The 22332-nt window shown below is 52.3% G+C and overlaps 7 protein-coding genes across 7 annotated transcripts; 3 read left to right on the top strand and 4 right to left on the bottom strand.

Annotated features, from left to right (window-relative positions):
* Positions 1-673: 673 nt before the first annotated feature.
* CTAM01_12364 (uncharacterized protein) lies at positions 674-1985 on the top strand (the record flags this gene model as incomplete). The annotated part of the gene is made up of 2 exons (XM_060528370.1): positions 674-709; positions 792-1985. 2 exons carry the CDS (start codon positions 674-676, stop codon positions 1983-1985), a joined length of 1230 nt encoding a protein of 409 aa, XP_060377005.1.
* A 2092-nt stretch (positions 1986-4077) lies between these two features.
* On the bottom strand, positions 4078-5894 carry CTAM01_12363 (long-chain-fatty-acid-CoA ligase; the record flags this gene model as incomplete). The annotated part of the gene is made up of 4 exons (XM_060528369.1): positions 4078-4395; positions 4475-4814; positions 4882-5407; positions 5489-5894. 4 exons carry the CDS (start codon positions 5892-5894, stop codon positions 4078-4080), a joined length of 1590 nt encoding a protein of 529 aa, XP_060377004.1.
* Positions 5895-6742: 848 nt separating this feature from the next.
* On the bottom strand, positions 6743-8761 carry CTAM01_12362 (isoamyl alcohol oxidase; the record flags this gene model as incomplete). Its single annotated transcript, XM_060528368.1, has 3 exons — positions 6743-8138; positions 8216-8416; positions 8478-8761. The coding sequence occupies 3 exons, from the start codon at positions 8759-8761 to the stop codon at positions 6743-6745; spliced, it is 1881 nt and encodes a 626-aa protein (XP_060377003.1).
* Positions 8762-9274: 513 nt separating this feature from the next.
* CTAM01_12361 (cytochrome P450) lies at positions 9275-11054 on the top strand (the record flags this gene model as incomplete). The annotated part of the gene is made up of 4 exons (XM_060528367.1): positions 9275-9521; positions 9590-10131; positions 10220-10550; positions 10615-11054. The coding sequence occupies 4 exons, from the start codon at positions 9275-9277 to the stop codon at positions 11052-11054; spliced, it is 1560 nt and encodes a 519-aa protein (XP_060377002.1).
* A 538-nt stretch (positions 11055-11592) lies between these two features.
* Positions 11593-19246, bottom strand: CTAM01_12360 (beta-ketoacyl synthase domain-containing protein; the record flags this gene model as incomplete). The annotated part of the gene is made up of 7 exons (XM_060528366.1): positions 11593-12991; positions 13048-16921; positions 16978-17728; positions 17793-18207; positions 18291-18407; positions 18482-18599; positions 18697-19246. 7 exons carry the CDS (start codon positions 19244-19246, stop codon positions 11593-11595), a joined length of 7224 nt encoding a protein of 2407 aa, XP_060377001.1.
* Positions 19247-20005: 759 nt separating this feature from the next.
* Positions 20006-21031, top strand: CTAM01_12359 (DltD domain-containing protein; the record flags this gene model as incomplete). Its single annotated transcript, XM_060528365.1, has 2 exons — positions 20006-20116; positions 20192-21031. The coding sequence occupies 2 exons, from the start codon at positions 20006-20008 to the stop codon at positions 21029-21031; spliced, it is 951 nt and encodes a 316-aa protein (XP_060377000.1).
* Positions 21032-21263: 232 nt separating this feature from the next.
* On the bottom strand, positions 21264-22212 carry CTAM01_12358 (uncharacterized protein; the record flags this gene model as incomplete). The annotated part of the gene is made up of 3 exons (XM_060528364.1): positions 21264-21800; positions 21869-22086; positions 22146-22212. 3 exons carry the CDS (start codon positions 22210-22212, stop codon positions 21264-21266), a joined length of 822 nt encoding a protein of 273 aa, XP_060376999.1.
* Between the last annotated feature and the right edge of the window lie 120 nt (positions 22213-22332).

The raw sequence follows: 22332 nt of genomic DNA, 5'->3' as shown, positions 1-22332 counted from the left end.
CAGTGTGGTGGTACCACAATCTCATATCGATCTCACGGAGCTTAGAATGTCTTTCAGGTCGGCTCGCGATAAGTCGTGACACGGGTATGCGTGTCATATCCCGAATTTGTCTTTTTGGGCAGCATAATGTCCTTTAGGCTACATTAATTGTACATATGAAACAAGAACATCCTCCTTGCAAATTCCGCAAGGTTTCAACTACACTCAAGGAACAGACAGCTTAAATTCAAAGATTACTAATCTTTTGTTGGCAACCTTTCTGCTGTACTCAGTCTTGACTCGCGCCCTACGATTGGTTTGGCGCGCCACAGAAAATTGTCTGGAGGCAGTTCGAAATTGAATGAATAGTAATCAGGCCCCCTCAACACCCTCGGCAGCGAGAGGAATGACGCTTCCCCCATAAAGTCCCAACTCACGCGTGCTGTTCGTACAGCATGTTATGTTGGAGAGTGGATCACAAAGGGTCCCTAAAAGAACGTCGATAGAGCATATGTGTCCCCGTCCACGATCTTGAACAGTGACAGCATCCTTTCTGTACTTGACTGGATCTCGACACCGAACACCACATTATTCCGACTTGACATTCTCGGGGGCACCGGGCATGCAATCTTCAACAATTATGGGCGATCAAAGAGCCAAAGTAGTTTCGAAGAGACGAGGCCGGAAATCGCCAATGTCTGCCGACGCTAACGGCGATGACATGCGGAAGGTCAGTATAGCCACCACCTGGTTTCTGCTCGTAAATCTCTGCATTTGCCGCTGCACCTCTCCATTATATTCCAAACGTACAGGACTTGACGACTGACCAGGTCAAGATCCGGAGAGAAAGGAACCGCGAGGCACAACAAGTATTTCGAAGACGGCGACAAGCTGCAGATGTAAAACAGAAGGAGCGAATCGAGAGGTTGGAGAACGTTGTAGAGAACATGACGCTCCTCTTCATTGACCTCTTCGACGAGGTCATCGGAAATAAGGGTGTACTGAAAAAGCAGGAGGACCTTCTTGCCCTCTTTCAAGACTCAGCGATGCAGTTGAAGACAATGGTGCAGCCCATCACTGATACCGACGACGACAACGACGATGGGAACCCAAAGTCTGGGACCACGCGGTCTACCGATATGAATGAAAGACCTATTTGTTCTACGTCGGCCTCGTTGAGTCAACACAGCACTTTGAGGGAGAACGCCGGCGCGCCCGACCGCTTGAGTCCTTCCAAAAACAATAGCGGCGGCGAAGTCGATGGTACCCCTGCAGAAGGCATGAGAGCGCAACCTAATGTAGAACATCTTGAGGCTCTGGACATGCCACATATATCGACTACGAGTTCGAATCCTCCTTCTCAAGCATTTTGCCTTCAACTGCTAGAAGCGACTCTATCTCAAGCATGCTTGATACTAGCCGGCTGTCTTCCCGTATCACCAGTCGATTTTCAGACCATTTTTGGCATTACATTGCAGTACCGTTCAAGAGAAGAACAGCTAAGTCAAGTGCGCTGCCTGCTGGGCTCGGATACAGCAAAGCGTCTGGCAGCAGGGATGTCTCCAAGGGAGTCTAGGAGGGGCTGGCGGGATCAACATAGCCTACAGCTGGGATTCGGGCTGGTCGCAGAATACGAGGCCGATGTGGTACATGGCAATGACCTCCCACCAGGGTTTCTTACAGCACTTCAAGTTCAGAAGCAATTGCAAAGCCTTGGCGCACGAAAGCGGGGGAGTAACATCCTCGAAGTCAGTATCACTTCGGCGGTGGAGAGTCCTGATATTACTGCACATGTTTTCGGGTCTACGCTCTACGAACGCACCCCTGAAACCACCGATTTTGGCATCGCCAAAGCCTTGACGTTTCAGCTGAATGTGTCATTACTCATCGCAAATCTTACAAGTTCGGCAAAGTGCTTTTTGACTGGGCCGGCTTACTCTCAGCTGGGCTTTTTCAAGGCCGTGGAAGCGTCAATGATATCATTCACTGACGCTCCAGCTGGCTGAGCGAGAAACCAGAAATGCGGGATTTTCCTTTCGATGCAGGAAGTTAGAGGTAAAAGCCTAGAGACATATTTCAAATGACCCACAGATTCGACTAATAGGGTACATTGCGGCATCTTGGCCGCCTGCACCGTGAGTCTGCAAAGGAATCTTGATCAGTGCCAACCTGACATTTCCAGATACCAATGTCCTTCGTGTGCGCCTTCTTGGCGATCCCGAGTCGCGATTTCCCTGATGATGGACGTGACAACGTGGCATGGACCTGGCGCCAGGTAGGTATTTGTAGCATCTGGTAGGACTCCAACAATCATTCTTTTCTCTCTCGAGGGCAAGCTCAAGTACTCACTGACTTCTCGTAATTCAGTTGTGACTGAAATAATCACTGAGATCCCCTTGGCAGAGTATTGGTTGTTTCAGTCTGCTAAGAAGAAGAGGAATGCGCCGAAGGAGAATGTGAAAGACCAAGGGAATCATAGTAAGGAACCGCCGACAGCATCTCCAACCTATCCGATGGGTTGGTCCCACAGGAGCTAATGAGGGGATTTCCACGGCCAACGAGGAGTGATAGAGAGATGGTCTAGGAGCAAAGATAAGTGCAAGAGCTTCTGGAATGGGTGAACACACGTTCCTTTCCAGCATTTGGTAGAAAGTCGCAGGCTTGAAAACCAAACATACTTAATGAATAAGCAAACTTGATTAAACTCCACACTCAGAGGTTTGTCGTTGTCATATTGTTTTACGTCCATCAGTCTTGTTTGTTTGTTTGTTTGTTTGTCCCATTTTACGCCGTGATGTCCTCAAGTGAGGCGAAAGGCGACTACACCGCGCTAAAATTACATAACCGTATACAGTGCCCCGTAGAATTCATATAATACCCTCCTGCAAGATAGTATGATATATAATCCAAGATTTGACCCTTCTGCCTATGCGTAGCCCCCCGTGACATCTTGTGACCTGTCAGGGGCAAAAGCAATGCGTTCGCATCCTTACCTAGTAATAGATACGTCCCTAGATATTTCAACTCACGATACCTAGCATTCATATATACAAATGCACAATCTTATGTCAATCCTCTGTGCTCCATCTGACTACTACTCATCCATCTTCCGTCGACATTAATGGGCGGTCACTTCCCCCGAAGGATTGCTCTCCCACCGGCGTTGAGCAGGGGCTGTCGGTAGCCCGTCCCTGTCCGTCTCCAGTGATCCAGACCGGGACCCCACATCATTTTCCTCCGACTGCTGGTTGAAATTCAGAGGTGGAGGGACTTGAAAACACCCCCCCTTTTCGAAGTGGCGGCGTTGTATGCCCAACAATCTTGATTTGTTTTGCAGCGTCGATGTCATCAGGAATGTGTAGCACCTCAAAGTCCTTAACTAAGCGCCGATACGTCGTACCCAAATGATAAGAATATAAGAAAGATCAAGTTCCAGCATCCGAAATCTAACTTTTGTGTCTTTTCAGCTATGGCCTTGTTTTGTCGATCGGTTCCCTGAGGCCTACAAGCAAATGACTGAGCGAACAAGCCCTTTTCTTATAAGAATGAGACACGCAATAAGTCTGGCCGTCCACGAAGTTATCGTTACATGTCTAGGCCCGCGAGGCCGTTCAGCGGGCCGCTCTAGAAATTGCGTGCCTATGATAGCCCCGACCCTATGTGACTGCCACCACCACAATTCAAGTCATTTCGTCACAGATCTGCGTTATAAAGAGCGAAAAGATGTTTCAACTCCGTGATTTTCCGAAGGACCCAATTGCATCGCGAGCCCTGTTATATGACTAGAATAGGATCTTAGGAAAGGCCACAAAGATTCGATTGGCAGCCAGTTTCAGATTCCCAGCTACCATTAACTCCAAGACAGCGTTATAAATAACAAATTCTTGCTCTCAAAAGAAATAAGACTGTACACTTAGATGGAAGATGTGATGCTCTCGCCTTAAGTGTTGCCGATTGGGGAACGCCCATTAGTGTTGACCATGGACGCGATCAAGTAGTCCTTGATAGCGAGTCACGATCCCTCGTCTGTTAAGCTTCCCAACCGCTGTTGTCAAGCCCTGGGGTAAATATTAGTCTCGAACTACTTGACATCATGACTCAGTTCTGAATGATGGCACTAACATTTTGAGGAGTCCATTCTGCATCGTCAACAAGCACAACAGCCTCTACCACCTCAATCGAGGCAAGTCCGGCCTCCTGAGCAGTCTGTTGCAATTGCAGAAGGGCGCCATGCACGACAAACGGATGTCGTATAAGCGCTGATGTTTCGCAGGGGGTATCTAAACCATGTCTCTTAGCTAGGTCCTTCAAAGCTGGCGGTGAAGGAACGACTATAGCCGTTGGCTTTGCGCGGTGAGGCGATGCGTGGATGCAGATGTTAGCCACTAGCTTTGCAGAGCGGTAGATAGACTCTAGCTGGAATGAGTGAGTTGTGGTCAGTGTACACACCTTCCACGGGCAAATTAACGATGCATCATGCAGATCGGCTTCATACCTTTTCAAGCGCGATGTACTCTCCGTTGAGTGTCTTGACGAGGTTCTTCTTCCGGTCAATGATTCTGAAATGGAAGTCGTCGCCGCTGCATGTGGGTTCCCACTGCCCAATATCGCCAGTGCGGATCCAATCGCCAGGCGCGACTGCACTCTTGGACTCATCGTCGTTGTCATAGTACCCTTCCATAACACTATCGCCCCGTATCCAGATCTCCCCCTGTGATGGAGTGTTACTGGTGAGGTAGCCTGCATCAGGGCAGTCAACCAGTTTCATTTCTATACTGGCCGGGATGCTCATAGATCCTGGTCGCCATTGGCCGGGATCCATCAGACCACCCATGCTGGAGGTTTTCAAGACATCAGCTTCGGTTCAGCTTTAGACTCAGACTATCGAGTCCTTGAACTTACGCCATTGTCTCGGTTAAGCCATATCCGTTAACCAAAGGAGCCATCGCCATGGTCAAGAAGTTCTGTGTGCTTTCCGCTACGGGCCCGCCGCCTGACATGGCGAACCGCAGCCGGGGCCCAACCACCTCACTGGCGGCGGACGATAATACCCCATTGAAGCCGCATGTCCCGGCCAATCCGGCTGCGGCCCACACTTCTCTTGCTTTGAGCCTCGACCAGAAAGCAAGTCTGTCAATAAAGCTTGAATTTTCCACGTTGGACAAAATCGCCTTTTTAATCCTTTCCCAGATAGCAGGAACACCGATCATAAAGGTGGGTTGGAAGGCATGCATGTCTCCCACTTCGAGAGTGCCGGATGGAGTGCTACGGTCGAAGAGCGTACGGGCACCACCGTAGCCCATTTTCACACCCCAGTAGAGACAGCTATTTTCGAAGGCGAATTCAAGAACATGAGCTAATGGTAAGTATGCGAGGAAAGAATCGGAAGACGAGAGATAGTCGCCGATCACAGAGTCAAGACCTGTGACTGTTGGCTGATTATTTAAGCGTTCATGGTATTCTAAGGGGAAGAAGACCAAATATCATGGCGAATCAGGGGGTGACTTACCTGCCGCTACAACGGCCTTGTGTTTCACCGGAACTCCTTTCGGTATTCCTGTAGACCCAGAAGTATAGTAGATGGCGCAAAGATCCTCCCTGTCAGGTGGAACAGGCTCACTCATCTTGCTCCGGCCAACCTGGCATAGCTGGCTGAAGCTGAGTATTTGAAGCCCTGGTTGTGTCTTCTTGAGTTCGAACAAGCCTTTGATCCACTCAGCACCTGCATCAAATGTACCACTTGGCTGGTCGTTATAGACTATGGCCTCAACTCGTGGAAGAGATCTGTTTGTCATTGCAGAAGTCACCTTTTGACAGAGATGGTGATCCACGAAGATGGCTTTGGCGCCTGTGGACTCCAGAGAATGCTCGAGGCCAGCAAGGCCGAGAGCTTCGTAGGCTGTCACGAAAACCATGGATTGTGAAGATGCACCATGAGCGATTGATAACCATTGTGGGCTTCATGGTGTTCGTCAATTTTGGTAATTCCACAAGAGTCCGCAGGGGAAACTTGCCTTGTTGCTGCATAGACGAGAATCTTATCAGTTTTCTGGAGACCGACCGCCCGTAAGCCAGATCCTACATCATGAACCACAGTACAATGATCTTGGTATGATATGTAAGTGTACTATTGATGCACTTTTAGCCGCCTTGTCATATGTGATTACGGCAGGGCACGCCACCAACCAGAGAATCTCCTGGCAATCTGTTTCTTGCATTTAAGTTTTCGGCTTCACTTGCTCGTGCACACAAAGCAGGCTTGTCTCCATATGTCTCTGCCGCCCAATGCACGATGTCATAGACTGTCTGTATCTCGTTATTGGGCTGCGACAATAACCCGGGTCTACCAGCAAGCTTGGTGTTTCTTTGGGGCCGAGTCTCGGCCGGGATAGGTGGGGCACTCGGTACCGCAGTGGAGAACGGGGCGGAGCCGGAGGCCCGGGCGCTGGATTCCGGGGACACCGTCATTGTGCCGTATCGAGCTTACTTGTGGGCGAAGTAAGACGATGCCCATGACTAGCAAAGCGAATTGTTCAATTTAGGCTGTTTTAACTGCTGCATGGTCTGGTACAGATGCTGTGTACCTAAGTCCTCGGGTGGTTTTAACCTGTCGAGCGTAGGCGCTGCGGCTCATTTTTTAGTCCCCGAATGCCGCCGCATTGCACATAAGCTCGCTCCTATTCTAGGCAAAATGGCCCGCTACCACAAACAAGTCGACTGGCTACTCTTCCTGGAGGAAAACCCCGTGAAAACACAATTTCATTTACTGACTGGGAAGTATCGTTGAAGAAATCTCAAAGTACCCGCGTGCAAGCTCTTGTGCCTGTCTCGCCCGAGCTTTTAGCATAGCCCGGGCCCTCAAGATAGCGACTCGCCCAAGACCAGTTGACCTGAGTCCGTCACCCCATCCTTTACAGAGCCTGCCATGTTCATCGATCGACCATGCATCGCTAGATACCCCAGTAGGCCCAAAGAGAAGACCTTCGGGGTCGTATTTAGACTTGATGGCTTGCAGCCGCGGGTAGTTTGCCCCATAGAAGTCCTCTTTCCAAGTTTTGAGCTGGAAATCGCCCTCGTTCATATAAGTCCCGGAACCAAGCGTAAGTTCCCTCAGTCTTGGCACAACGACGTCGGTGATTTCATCGGCACGACGTTGGCCGTCCGCTCTAAGCGCACTAAAGTTCCACGTGGACTGTGCGAGCACAGTGATCAGGGTGTCTCGCCAGGCCGGGAGGACGGCATTGTCCGCAACGGGTTTCCGTCCAGGCGCCTGCTTTACATCCAGGGCAACAAAACCCAGAAAAGCATTCGTGTCTTCAAGGATGCTGCGAAAGGCCCCGACAAGAGCGGTGCTGTTTTCCTCGACATTGGAGCGCGGGATCATCCTTCCGCCAAAGAGGTGGTGAATCGTGTAAGGGCCTCGGGGCAAAGGTCCACCGTGCTTGCTGTAATGTTCCAAAAACGTGGGTTCCGATGTCACTTCGAGCGTGTACTGTACGTCTAGCTCATCGAGTCGGTCGACTAACGGGCTTATCAATCCGGAGACCTGTTGCTTGGTCCACCCAGGGAGGGTAATAGGTGCGATGAAGAAGGCGTCCTTGGTGACGGCGTATCCAGCTGTCCCACCGGCGGTAGTGAGGCTAGGGAGGAGGTCTTGCCAGCTTTTGAAAAAATTCCAGAAGTCATCTTTCGCCACACCGGCGGTAGAGAATGCTAGAGTCGCACCTCCGATGTAGCCGTCGGGGTATGCTCTCACGGTTAGCGAGATCACGACTGCGTAGGTGCCAGGTCCGCCTCCGCTCAAGGCCCAGTACAGATCTGAGTGTTGCAGAGGTGTCGCCACCAGATGTTCTCCGGAAGGCGTGATGACTTCCCACTCAAGGACCTGGTCGGCTCCGAGCCCATACTGTGAGCTCAACGGACCGTGGCCTCCGCCTTGGGTATAACCGCCGGCGACGCCTACTGTCGGGCAAAAGCCTCCAACCACGCGAAGGCCTTTGTTGGCGGCAGCCGTGTAGGCTTCCAGCCCACGTACGCCGGCGCCCATTCGGATAGCGGGACCGGTGTATGTTTCGCTTGCAAAATCCAGCACTTCAATCGAACGGAGGCTACTTGTCCATAGGGCAAGGCCCCCTTTGGCGGCGGACTTTCCCATGTAACTTGCAAACGTATGTCAGTGATTGTCTCGATACCTTATGCCAAAAGAACTTGGCTTTAGATGTGGCTTGTTACGCACTCATGTCCCGTGTTCTTGATGGCCAGCCGTAGGGAGTGCCTGCGTGCGAATGAAAGACCTTGCACGACGTCTTCTGCATCTGTTACGTTGATAGCGTAGGAAACACTATGTCCCAGCGTACAAGGGGTATCAGCAGGAGTGAATGGATCGCAGCTGGAGTTCTGCCAATAGGGGCTCTGGATGCCGCCTGGCCAAGATTCGCTGCAATTACCTGTCAGAATGTATGACCCGAGCAAGGAATCAATGGGGTGTCAAAGCTCACTGAATCTCTGGCCAAACCCAGTCCTTGCGAATAGCGGCGCACTCGGCCTCGTCATAGTTCGGGTCGTGGCAGACAGACGCTGGAGGAACTGGAGCAATGAGACGACCGCCAACAGAGGCGTTAAGATCCTGCCATTGCAACTTGGATGGCCAACAGCTATCGCCGTCAGTACATGTGCAGAACGGGCGGGCCCAGCTGGCAGAATTTCTTGTCAGAAACAAGGCGGCTGTAATTGCCAGCCCCACGATTGAGGCTGGCCCGGAAACTTGGGATCGAAATCTCATTGCTAAAATAAATGAGCACTGAAAGCCAACTATGCGGTTTTCTGCTCCAGAATTTCTTTACTTCACTTGAAATAGAGCAGTATTATCGCGGAATAGAACCAGGACAAGAAGCGCCCAACAAAATTCCGCAGTCGCTAGGATTTGGCCGAGCTCGTTATTCCCCGGTGTTACTGATGGAAACAACACCATGGAAGATTACTTCGACTTACAAAAGAAAAAAAAGCCCCGACCTGCGTAGATGAAATCCGTGTGGCCCGATGCTGACGCCCATGCTGGCTACCTGACCAGCAACAAAAAAGGACTTCCCACTGAAAATCGGCCAGAGCGAACTCAACCAAGACGTGAATTTTGGAAGGAGATTACCTCGAAATAACCAGGCTTTGAGTTTGGTCTCGTCAAAATTTGTTTGGTCGTCACTCTCCTTTCCTGCCCTCCCACCGGTCCTATCAACAGCCGACATTTGCCCCATCGTAGCCGCACAATCATTTTCAAGCACCTCAGAGACCAACAAATATGATGGATTCCATATCTACGCCCGAGACTCGCTCATCTGCCGTTTTCTATGGCATTACAGGGCTGGTATGTTCCACCGTGTATCTGCTCTCTCTGGGTATCTATCGTCTGTACTTTAGCCCGCTTGCCAAGTTTCCAGGGCCAAAGCTTGCTGCTTTAACGCAGTGGTACGAGGCCTACTATGAGCTCTTCAGCGGCGATGGCGGCCAGTTTATCTGGCATTATGCTAAGTTGCATGAGGAATATGGTGAGTAGACTTTGACTCGGCAACTGACTGTTTCGAGATCTCAACGTGTTGCTAACTGGTTTTCAAAGGCCCAATCATCCGAATTAACCCATGGGAGCTGCACATCCAAGACTCTAGCTTCTATGACGTGCTTTACTCGTCTTCTAGGCACTCCAGCAAGCTGACCACCCTCGCTCACCGTTTCAACAGCCCAGAGTCGGCTTTCTCGACCGTTAACCACTCCAGACATCGCCAGCGGCGAGCGGCTTTGAACCCCTTTTTCTCCCATCGCAGGATCGCTGAGCACCAGCCCAACATCCAGCGAATGATGCATCGCCTCACAGATCGCCTCAGGCGGGAATACCTGGGCAAAGAGAAAGTGTTACGTATCGATCAAATGTGGGGATGCTGGACGTCAGATATCATCAACGACTACGCTTTCGACAAGCCGCATAATTTTCTTGACGCTCCGGACTTCCACGCGAGCTACACAGATGCCATGGTTGATCTTCTGGAGCCTGTTCACTATATCACGCAGTTTCCCCTCGTGACAAATCTTTTCAAGATGCTCCCGCTGTCGTGGGTTAAGGCAATGTCTCCTCAAATGGGAACTGTGCTAGACTTCAACAACGTTAGTAGTAGCCCAGGCCAGAGATACCGAACGAGCTGACTTTCGGATCATATATGACGTTTTGCTGATGTGTTACACGCTCGACTAGGAAATGACAAACCAGATCCGCATCCTCTTAAACAAGCCGGCAGAGGAAAAGGGGCAATCCAAGACCATTTTTGGCGTCATCCTCGAGTCAGACCTCCCAGCCTCAGAGAAGACGGTTGGCCGTCTCCAGCAAGAGGCAATCAGCGTGACCGGCGCTGGTATCGAGACGACGATGCGGGCCCTCAGTCTGTGCACATTCCATGTCCTGGCGAACCCCCCAGTGCTAGAAAAGCTCCAGGCCGAGCTCAAAGAAGCTATTGTGGATCCCAGAAACCCTCCCGACTGGGATGCGCTCTCTCAATTACCATATCTCTCAGCCTGTATCAACGAAGGTGAGTGCAGTTTCTCGACATAGCTGATTACAGGTGAAATCTGCTGACCAAAATCATCCTGAAGCCCTTCGATTCGCATATGGAACGTCTCAGCGACTCCCTCGCACGCTCGAGGACGAGCCTCTCCGTTACGGCGAGTGGCTCATCCCCGTCGGCGCCACAGTGAGCATGGACAACTACGCCGTGTCCCACGACGAGGCTATTTTCCCAGACAACATGACCTTCCGGCCAGAGCGCTGGCTGGGCGACCCAAAGGCTCCTGATGGGAAGAAACTCTCGCGCTACATGGTCGCGTTTGGTCGCGGAACACGCTCCTGCGTGGGCATGCAGCTTGCGTGGGCAGAGCTGTACACGGGCATTGCGACGCTGTTCCGTAGGTTCAAGATGGAACTCCACGAGACTGAGCGGGATGCGATGGATCTGCACATGGACCGATTCGTGCCGCGTCCTAAGCCGCATACTCTTGGAGTGCGGGCTCTGGTTAAAGACGATCTGTATCAGTGACTGATTGCCGGTGGAAAAGACTGAAGATGTTGGAAATGTTTTGGGCGAAATGCTGTAAATCTGTCGTTACCGAGCTCTATAACTATGTTCTTCTCACAGAAACTTACCAGCTTCAGTGTATCAATTCTGTGTAGACTCTTCGTCACGCAGAAATGGTGTCTTAATGATCTAGGACATGGATCGGAATTGCTTGGACGCTTAACACGGACAGCATCTAAACAAGGTGCATTGCGACTTAAGATTCTAGATAAGCAAGTGAATGTGTAGCGCTAGGCAATCTGAAGGCCACTAGACCTTGATTTTTACCTCCGTTTTGTCTGTTCAAAACATTTCGGAACGTTCTAAGGGCTAATGTTGTGAGGTGATATTCGTTGTGTTTCATTTGAGACATCACTACAATGTGTGAACATAATGTTGAAATGATAATCAAGCAAACCGTTATAATAACTAATTTGAGTTAAGACCCCAAAGAAACCCTGAAGAAGATGATACCAGAGAATAAAAAATGAAACACAGAGTCTAAGACGCAAGAAAGTCTTCATTCCTTCTTCTTCATCTTGGAAACAATCTTCTCACACAGCGCTGTTAGTGACGTGGCGCTCGTGATCTCCAGCGTTGTCAATTCAACTCCGAGATCCAGCCTGACCCAATTTCGCAGCTCTACGGCAGACAAAGAGTCCAAACCATAACTACTGAGTGGCTTGGCAGGTTCCATTGGTTCCGACAAGCGGAGGGTGGCCTGGAATTGGGTGTTAACGACGTCCACAGCGGCCTTCAATACCACCGAGGAGTCTGCACTGGATTGCAGTAACAGCATTAGCGCCTGCACCGCGCGCGATTTATCGTCCTTGCCATCCCCACCAGACGTGGCCTCGCCGGTGCCGAAAGCTAGGCTGACGAAGCGAGCGTCAACAAGAAGGTTCGAGGAGTCCGGCTGCGGCACGGCGATGGAGGTAATAAGTTGAGTGGAGTTGCCCGTCGAAGATGTTCTTTGCTGCTGCTGGATTGAAACGCGGACAATTTGGCGGAACAGGTTCTCATTAATGGGAGTCCAGGCGTCCCGATCCAGAGCCACGCGAAGGTCATTGTGCTCATGCATGTAGCCAACGTCGTCGATGGCACCCAAATCGACCGAAACAGCGGACAGCCCGAGACCTTGGCGGTATACGGCAAAGGCATCGAGGAAGGCATTAGCGGCTGCGTAGTTTGCCTGACCCTTTTGGCCAACAACACCAGAGACCGAGGAAAGCATAGTGAAGAAGGAGAGATCGAGGCCCTCCTCCTGAGCGACGTTATGAAGGTTCCAAGTTCCGGGGACTTTGCAGGCCACGGCGCCATGGTACTCCTGAGTCGTCATGGAGGTGAAGATTTTGTCTCTCAGGACCATGGCGCCCTGAATGACGCCACTGACGGGAACGCTGGAGGATTTGAAAGCTCTTCGAACGTCTTCCAAAACTGAAACATCGCCCCTGACCAGATCGACCTTGGCACCTTGGGCGTGGATGTTCTTCAACACAGCCTGTGACCGCTCATCATCGTAACCGCCACGTGCGAGGATGACGAGGTGCTTGGCGCCTTTTTGGGCCAAGTAGACGGCCAGAGATCCGCAAAGACCTTTCAAGCCACCGACGATGAGGATGGAAGTAGTCTGGGGCAGATCGAATCTGCGTATCGCGGGGCGGACCATCACAGTCGGCTTGTCAGCCTTTTCTTTGGCAGAGAGAACGATCTTGCCCATGTGCTTAGCCGCACGCATGTAACGGAAAGCACCAGCCACATCCTCGAAGGGAAAAGTAGTCATGGGAGCAATGGGCTTGATGGCGCGCTGGCTAATGAGGCTCATCATCTGGCGCATGAGCCTGGCAATGACGATGTCCGATACGTGCTCGTGGGACATATCAAAGCAGCGGTATGAAGCGTTGCGGCCAAACGGCTCCCTAAGATGGTGTCAGTTGTCGGCCTCACGTAAGGAGATAAAATGAATGAGACTCACATGGAGAGGTAATTGCGATCAAGCATATCCCTCTTCCCCAGCTCGACCATGGTGCCGCCATCAGCGATACAGCGCCACGACTCGTCCAAAATATCGCCGGTGAGAGAGTTGAGAATGACATCGACGCCGTGTCCTTTTGTGGCGGCCTTGAGCTGAGCAGCAAAGGCAGTGGTTCTTGAGTTGAAGATGTTCTCTCTGGGGATGCCAAAGCTGTCTACCAAGAAGTCCACCTTCTCATCAGTGCCGACGGTCGCGTAGATCTCTGCGCCAATGAATTTACAAATCTGGATCGAGGCGATTCCAAGACCACCGGATGCGGAATGGATAAGCACTTTGTGCCCGGCCTGTGTGTTGGCAAGATCGAAAATGCTGTAAAGCGCAGTGAGATACACACTGGCCAGAGTTGAGGCCTCCTCGAAAGACATCCAGTTGGGGATGTGGTGCGTTCGCTCAACAGAGGCGATGACCCTGTTTCCAAATGCTCCCTTCTTGAAGACGAGCACCCGGTCTCCTGGCTTGTATATGTTCGCAGCGTTTTTGCCAGCCCGACGGATCTCGCCCGCACCTTCGAGGCCGAGGAGGTGTTGGTTCTCCGGAACAATGCCCATTGTGACGGCGACATCCTTGAAGTTTAGCCCAGCGGCGAACAGTTCAACTTCCACGCTGCCGTCGGGGACAGGCAGCTCTGTAGCGGCGACCTCGGTGTACTGGAGAGAATCAATTGTACCGACACGCTCGCACTGCAGACGAACGGTCGTGTTAAAGTCATGTAGCTCACCCTCAACGAGTTCAGCGCCGTGGGCCAAGGCTTTCTCAACAACGTTAACAGCCTCATTGGGCTGCACTCTGCTGATATGAATGACTCCCTGGCGCTCGACAAACTCGTTTTCAATACCCGTCGTTTGTCTCCGATGAACAGCCCTGCCGAGGTGCTCAAGGATGTCATTTATGGCAGAGACGGTCTTCGGACCCGTGGCTGACTCAACATCCAACGTTGTGATACTGATGGAAGGATCCTCGTTGCGAACTGTACGACCCAGACCGTGGATCATGGCCCTGTCGGGGTTTGTGACGTTCAGCTGAGAGCCCGAGGTCACCCACAATACTTGGTTGCCTGATACCAACGTGTTCTTGAGAAGCTGCCACTGGGCTTCTGTGATAGTCGGCAGGACAGGGGCGGTGAGATCACTTAGTACCAGAATAGTTCTGTGGTCGTCTTGGGTATGTTCGGTATCCGTGATCTGCCATCCGAACTTTGATAGATCTGAGACAACTTGTGCGGTCACGTCTGTTGGGTCAGAGAAGTGTATAAGCTCAATGCCTTGCTTGTTGGACACGGCCTCTGAAGCAGCGACGAGAATGTGAATAGTGTTGCCATCGCCAGAAGGAATGCTGAAAGATGAACAGAAACCAGAGGATGACGAGATTTCCGGCACGTCAGCTCCGATGGACTGGATTACGACGTGGCCGCCGTCCGATACCAGCGTGCGTGCGTTCCGTACCACATTATCTTGCGACTCCGATGACCCATCAGCCGCTCTGATAATGACAAGATCAAAGGTTTCGTCAGGGGTCTGCAATTTTTCCGGGTCAGCTGTAATGTCGAGGACGGCGTAGGCCACACCTGACTTGCTGCCGTACGTCTCCTCAGCGTTCACGACAGCAGAAGCATCGTGAGAAGAGAATTGGAAGCTGCGACAAGCAGACCTCACCACAGGGTCGGCTTTGCTACCCTCAAGCCATACACTACCGGCCTCGGAGGGTATCATGCTGGCCTCAAGCACACTGAGATTTGGGAACTTGTGAGCAGTCAAGTCGATGAATTTGTTGAGGGGATCTTCTGCTGCGGCGATGGCCGCCACGGTGTCTTCAGTAAGGAACGTCACATCTGGCTTCCATGAGATGCGGCTGTACGTGTGTGACGAGTATGGATCCTCCTGTGTATCCAATTGGTGATATCTTAGGCCAGTGAGCTTGAAACGCAAATCTCCAGTCTCAGAGTCAAGAACGACTGCGTTTGACTTGTAACTCTTGGTACTTTCGGGCAGGCCAAGGCCTACGTACTCAGAGCTCGTCGTGGAGATACCTTTTTCAGAAACGCTCTCCACTGGGAAAATGGTCAGCTCATCAATGATGGCAGGGACCAATACGGCACTGATCCCGGGCCTATCACCGGCCCACAGAGAAGGGGCACAAGACTGGAATGATCCATCAATGGCGGCGGGGTGCATCGGATACCACGACTGCGGGTGCTCCGAGGCGGGAGGACTCAGATCCACGAGAGACCGAGACTCGCGCGAACCGGCGATGGACTCGATCTCAAGATGTTTCTGGAAAACCGGACCAAAGTTGTAGCCTGTATCGTGCATGGCCTTGTACCATAGAGCGCCGGGGACGGGGTCAACCAACGGCTTGACAGTGCCCTCGGCTGCAGTCAAATTTTCGGGGGTGCTCTCCTGGATCCTGACTAGGCCACGGCAGTTCTCGAGCCAGGCGTCCCCTACCTGAGAGCTGATTTTGAATTCGTACCAGGAATCTTTGGCTCCCGTGCGCGGGTGAAGTGCGAGCATGACCTTGGTAGCTTCGTCTGAGTCGTCCAGCACAAGGGCGCGGATGAAATTGATGTCTCGAAGCTTGTAATGGTATGCTGTAGGGAGAACCTTAGTCTCCAAAGTACGCAGCGCTTCGGTGTCCTGGCGGATAGCCTCCATAGCCATGGCGATGAAGCCAGCCGCGGGGAAGACAATCTCCGGGCCCATCTTGTGGTCCCGAAGCCAAGGCAGGTCTGCCAGCTTGAGAGACTTCTTGAAAGACGGCGCCTGCCAGGAAGTACCCAGGATCTTGCTACCCAAGAGGTCATGGTGCGGGAAAAGACGGTATCGCCAGTCCTTGCTAGCGTCGCTTTCGTACCAGTACTGCGTAGAGTGGTCCCATGAGTAGTTGGGCAGGTCGATAATGGTTCTCGGTTTCCAAGTCTCAGTCTTGTTCACGTTGGCTAAGTTGACCTCTCCGCCGCTGATGAAGAGCTTGCCGGCCACCTCGTAGAGCGACTTGAGCGCGGCGGGGCCACGAGACCAGGCCGCAATATACTGGACTTCGGCGCCATCTCCGAGGACAGCCTTTTTCACCTGGGCCACAGGACCTGAAAGCGCACCGCTAGGGCCGATCTCGATGAGGAAGTCCGGACGGTTGTCATCCGCGAGCATGGTCTTGGTAGCTTGTTCAAATCGTACCGCAGAGCTCATATTGCTCTTCCAGTACGCCGCATCAGCAGCGTGGCGCATCTCTTTGCCAGACACGGATGAGAACATCCGGACGTTGTCATGTTTCCTGTCCTTCTTGCACGCGCCAAAGTCCTGGCGAAGCAGAGCCTCGTATAGACTGCTCACTTCCAGCATGAAAGGCGAGTGGTATGCCAGGTTCACCTGCAGCAGGCGGGCAAAATGCGATTCTGCTACAAGGGAGGCCATGACCTCCTCGAGCTTGTCCACCTTGCCAGACAAGGTGACGCTGCTGGGGCTGTTAAAGCAGGCAATGTGCACTAGGCCAGCGTAGGGTTCCAAGAAGGGCATTACGGCTTCAGCGCCCAGCCCAACCGCGAGCATGCCTACGTTCTTGGTGCCATCTACGACGTTGGCGAGCTGCTTGGCAGCTAAGCCGCGGTAGTAAGCGACCTTAATCGCGTCTTCCTTGGACAGATAGCCCGCAGCATATGCAGCAGCGATTTCGCCCGATGAGTGACCGACCACGCTGTGCGGAGCGATGCCCCAGACTTCCAGCACGCTCAGGATGGCGAGCTGAAGCGCTGTGCAGAGTGGCTGAGAAAACTCGGGCTGGCGAAGGAGACCAGGACTGCGCGGCTCTACCAGTTCATCTGCATTGATGTGAGTAATTAGGACCAAGAATGCGTCAGGGATGAGGAGAAAATACCGAGCAAAGACCACGTTGGAGGGACAAGAGCGGTCTTGAGGACAGTATCCAAATGCTTCAGCAAGTCTCTGGCGGTAGGGAAGGCATCGACAAGAGCCTTTCCCATCTGCGACCATTGAGCGCCCTGGCCGGTGAAAACAAAGCCGATCTTTGGAGCTTCCGGGCTCTTCTTCCCCAGGACGAGAGAGTCTTCGGCTATCACCACCTTATCCGCTAGCAAGAATCCCCGATTGAAGTGCGCGCTGCGCTTGCTCGAGAGTGTGAAAGACAGGTCTCGCAAGTCGGCTTTGACGCTCGGGTTCAAAAGGTGCTTGCGCAGCAGCTTCACGTAGCCGCGGAGCGAAAACTCGTTATTGGCCGAGAAGACAAGCAGCTGGGGCTTCTTTGCGACTGATGCCGTGGAGGAAGCATCATTGTCGTCACCGAAGAGATCAGCCTCCTCAGCGAGGTGTGAAGAGACGTGGGAGGAGGTCTGTTTATTCTGTAGATATTGATCTGCCGACTCGAGGACGACGTGAGCGTTGGAACCGCCATATCCGAACGAGTTTACAGACGCCCGCTTGCGTGCCCCTGTCGGCCAGGGGATGCTGGTGCGTGTTGCAAACACCTTCTGGCCCTTAAAGTCGATCTTGGGGTTGGGAGTCACGAAGGTAGGGTTGCCGAAAATGGTGCCAGTCTCGAGAGATAGGATGGTCTTGATCAGGCCTGAGATGCCTGCTGCCGGCTCGGAGTGACCAATGTTGCTCTTGATCTAGGTGGGTGTTAGTTGTGGTCAACTTGGGTCATTTTACCAGCAGTGGAGAGGATGAACTCACGGAGCCGATTATCAAGGGCTGATCGGGACTACGCGACGGCGCAAACACTGAGGCGATACCACTGACCTCGGTCGGATCGCCTGCCTGTGTGCCGGTGCCATGGCACTCGAGATACGTGGTTTCGTTGAAATTCGTGATTCCAGCGTTAGCATAAGCCGAACGGATGGCCGCCGCTTGTGCCTCTGAGCTGGGGCTGGCGATACCGGGAGTGTTGCCGTCACTATTAGTAGCGGTGCCGAGTATCACGGCGCGAATAGGGTCACCGTCACGGAGGGCGTCCGAGAGGCGTTTCACCATTACGGCGTTGACTGCCTCACCCTTGATGTAACCGTCCGCCTTGACGTCAAAGGTGTGGCATTTTCCAGATAAACTCGAGGCTCCCTTCATTGGGCCAACATCCATGTTGTGTTCCGGGCTAGACTCACCCCTCCAGAGTCAGACAGTGTTTCCTGATTAAGAAGACGACGGCCGAGAAGGGAAACTCGTTCTAATGCTCACCTCAGGTACAAGTTGCAGCCGGCGACAATTGCTCCGTCCATCTCCCGGGTACGTAGATAGCGACATGCCACATCAAGAGCTACCAGGCTGCCCGAACAGGCTGTATCTATTGTCATACTACCGAGACAGGTGTCAGATGTGGCTGCAGGATCCGTGGGGATCCGCCGGGTAAGACGGATGAATGCGCTTACCTGGGACCCTTGATGTTCAGAAAATGACTGATCCTATTGCTTAGAATAGCCCGACCAACGCCAATTGTGACAGAAGGAGCGCGGTCTTCGGGATCGCGGGCCTGCATGTCGCCGTAGTCTGCAAATTTTTTGTTGCTGTAAGCCAAGGTTCATCCCATAATAGCACCCAGGGCAAAGGTCTGGCCTGAACGAAATCAGACGAGAAAAGAACGTACCGACGGCGTATGATCCGACGAAGCACCCAACCTGGGCCCCTTGCAGCTCTTGCAACGTCACACCTGAATTCTCCAGACACTCGTATACGACCTCGAGGAGCTGTCTCTGCTGCGGGTCCATTGCGATGGCATCGAGCCGGGGAACCTGGAAGAAGCCGGCGTCGAACTCACGAGGGTCAATGTTCTCTAGGAACATGCCGCCCGGAGACCTCATCGTTTTGGGCTTCTTGGATCCGTCATGGTGGCCATCCAAGCTGAAGCGAGATTCGGGCGGCTCGTTACGGGCGACACCTCCGCGCTTCAGGAGCTGCGTCAGTGCGTGCGGGTTGTCGACTTCGCCCGGCAGACGGCATCCCATGCCGATGACGGCGATCGGCTCATGGGCTTGAGGTGGGCCATTGGTGGGGCCGTTTACGTTGCTGCCATTATAGCCGTTGGTATCGTTGATCCCGTTGGTTCCATCGGTGCAAGTGGCGCCGTTGGTACCGTTGCTCGGATAGTTGTTGTTCGGAATCGTGTACGCACCGTTTCTCCCGTCGTTGATCGTCATCTTGACTGCAGTTGTCTAGGTCTGGGCTAGGCCTAGCTGTTTGAAGAGGGAATAGGGTAGAGAAGCCTTTTAGTAAGGTAGATAACATCGACAGTCTATAGACAATGGTTGTGAGATCCTGGTTCCTTGGTTATTCAAAGCGGGCAATTAGTCGGTATGTACTGATTCTCGAAGGAGCAGGAACGAGAAAGAAGGTAATAGAGCCACGCCACGAACTTCTCTTTGAACAAGAGAGGGCCTTGAGAGTGTCCTAGCCGTTCTAAAGTGATACCAGTGCTTCCGATAATGGTTTGAAAAACATTCGCCGATGACTTACATGTATTTTGACATTTTATGGAGTTCGGGAGTGCCTCGGATGGTTTCCATGTTTGGTCATCGTGGCAAACACTCATAATCAGTTGGATGGGTCTCCCATCCGCCCATAGCACGCCACTAATCATCAGCCTTGCTATGGCATGCCCACAACTCGGGGATATTCTGACAGGGAATAATCTGACATGCTGATTGGGTGAGCCGATTCTTGAGCTGGGTATCAACACTGTTGATCTTGAAAGTGGCCGGTGCAAGTGGAAGACTTCGGGCAGTTTATCCTACGCCGTAGACCTTTCAGTTGTTGCATTGAACTCGCCCATTACAAGGTCAACTGTCTGATAAGGAACGCCTAATGCGCTTGCAATGCGTGCATTTTGCCATCTCGGTCACTAGATAGCCCTAACAAACAAGTTCTCTTCAGTCGAATCCTGCGTCTCAACTGCAATAATGAGTACCTTCTTCCGCGACGTGGAATTCCAAACCGTGGACGGGCTGACCCTTAGGGGCTGCTTCTATCCCGCTCCTGGCCGTGGTCCTGCAGCCATCATTACGCCCGGGGTAAGAATCTCATGATGAAATTCCCTGCTCGTTTTTCGAAGGCTTTCCCCAGGTTGACATTCAGCCCCCGTCTAGTTCAATTGCGTGAAGGAGATGTTCGTGCCAGAGGTGGCCGAACAGTTCCAGCTTGCCGGAATTTCAGCACTCATTTACGACCCACGCAGCCTAGGCCTCAGCGATGGTCAGCCCCGGAACGAGATCGACCCGATGAAGCAGGTCTCAGATTACTCAGATGCGCTGACCTACCTCCGCGGCCTCCCCGAAGTCGATCCGGAGCAGATCTTCTTCTGGGGCCAGTCCTTTGCCGGCTGCGTCGCACTCTGTGCTGGCGCCCTCGACAAGCGCGCACGCATGGTCGTGTCCATCTGCCCACTGCTGGACTTTGAACTCACGCCGCAAAAGTTCCCCCGCGTTCTCGCACGCAGCATGGCCGACCGTGAGTCCCGCGCCGCCGGCAACCCGCCAGTCTTTTTGCCTGTGCTGACCGAGGACGGCGTCAACCCCGCCGGCCTGGGTATTGGCGCCGACAAGGAGGAGTTTGATTACATGGTCAACGCCAAAAAGTACGGCGCCAGTCGCCACGAGAACAGAACGACGCTTCAGTCGTACTACAAGCTCATTATGTGGCAGCCCCATGGTATAATGAAGTACATGTACCAAACGCCCGTTCTCATGGTCATTCCCGAGCTGGATCAGATCTCGCCCCCAGATCAGCAATTTGATCTGTTCGGCACGTTTCCAGGCCCGAAAAAGGCGCACGTATCTGTTGGCAAAGGACATCTTAATGTACTCAGCGGTCCAGAGTTCCCAGACCTGGTTAAGATGCAGGTGGACTTTATCAAGAATGTTTTGGCTGGAAAGGTAGATGAGTATGTGGGTGTTGCGCACGGAACGAGCAATGGCGAGACCAATTGACGGTACTAAGTAAACGAGTAAATACAGATTTCTTATCATAGATTCAATGACAATCATCTTGTTTCACACATGAATAAAATATTCGGATTATCATGTCGTTACAATGGTGTAGATTAAATAAGGTAGTTACATATGTTTCCTCTGGATTTCAATGAGTGATCAAGGATCGCTGCGAGACTCGACACTCTAAGTCTAGAGTAGGTAGACTTAGAAATAGTTCAAATTTCTTTCACTAAACCTCCACTAAGGCAACCGCCGACTCAATCAAATCGCAAATTTCCTCACTCAGGTGTCGCGGAACTTCATGGCCATAACAATGCTCCAACACCGAAGCCCGTTCAGCACTAGCCAGCTCTAGCACATCTTTACTATGAAGGTACCACGGATCACGCCGGCCAAATATGTGAACAGTAGGAATGTCCATTCTGACTTCATCTGATGTTGAATGGAACATTTGGTAGAACATGGCTGCGGTCGGCTGTTGACATGCCTCTTCGGTTCTGTGGAAGTCCTCATCGTCGTCATCTTTGAGGTACCTGTCTGGGGTAATAAGATACGTAGGGACCTTGTTAGGACGATTGTACCGAGCAAGGATGCTACAGTCCACATTGCAAGAGACGCCAAAGTAATCCCGCGTGTCAATCCCATACATCAGGCTGTGTGAGAAGGGTAAAGGGGAGCCGATGAGAATGGCAAACTTGAAGAGGGGTGGTGTTGACGGGGTTTCAAGCTGGTGGCGCAAGATCATTGACACCGCGACTGCAGCGCCCTTACGGTCAAGTTTGTTAGACCCCGAGCCCGATATGAGAAGGATGGACTGCTCCCGGTGAAACTTACCTGGCTGAACCCCATGATTCCATCAAAAGGGCCCTTTTCAGCCATGATGGACTTGACGTGACGGTGGGCCGCGGTCACCGACTCAGTAGTCGGCGTTCTATACCAGCAAAGGTACGGGCCCGGATACACCTTGGCTATATCCGCCTCTGGCTTACAAGTGGTCGGACCATCGACAAACGTGAAGTCGTAGTCCGATGGCAGCAAACTCCGAAAGGATTCTGTGAGTTGAATCAGTAGTGCCGATAGCGCGAGATAAGACAGCATGAAAATGACTCACCTGTCTGCGAGGCAAATATCTGGCTGTTGATACCCATGCCATGGAGGCAAAGGATTCGGCACGGCATGTTGGATTATACAGATCATCTATTGGCTGCTGATTGCCACTGAACAATTATTCTGGGTGCTTGGGAGTTTCGGATACTTAAATGCTTACCTCTTCGGGGGCTTTTTGGGTGTCTTTAAGG

This window comes from Colletotrichum tamarilloi, assembly GCF_030869305.1.
Source record: "Colletotrichum tamarilloi strain Tom-12 chromosome Unknown Scaffold_75.1, whole genome shotgun sequence".
Classification (NCBI taxonomy): Eukaryota; Fungi; Ascomycota; class Sordariomycetes; order Glomerellales; family Glomerellaceae; genus Colletotrichum; species Colletotrichum tamarilloi.
This window is presented reverse-complemented; position numbering and strand designations above follow the sequence as displayed.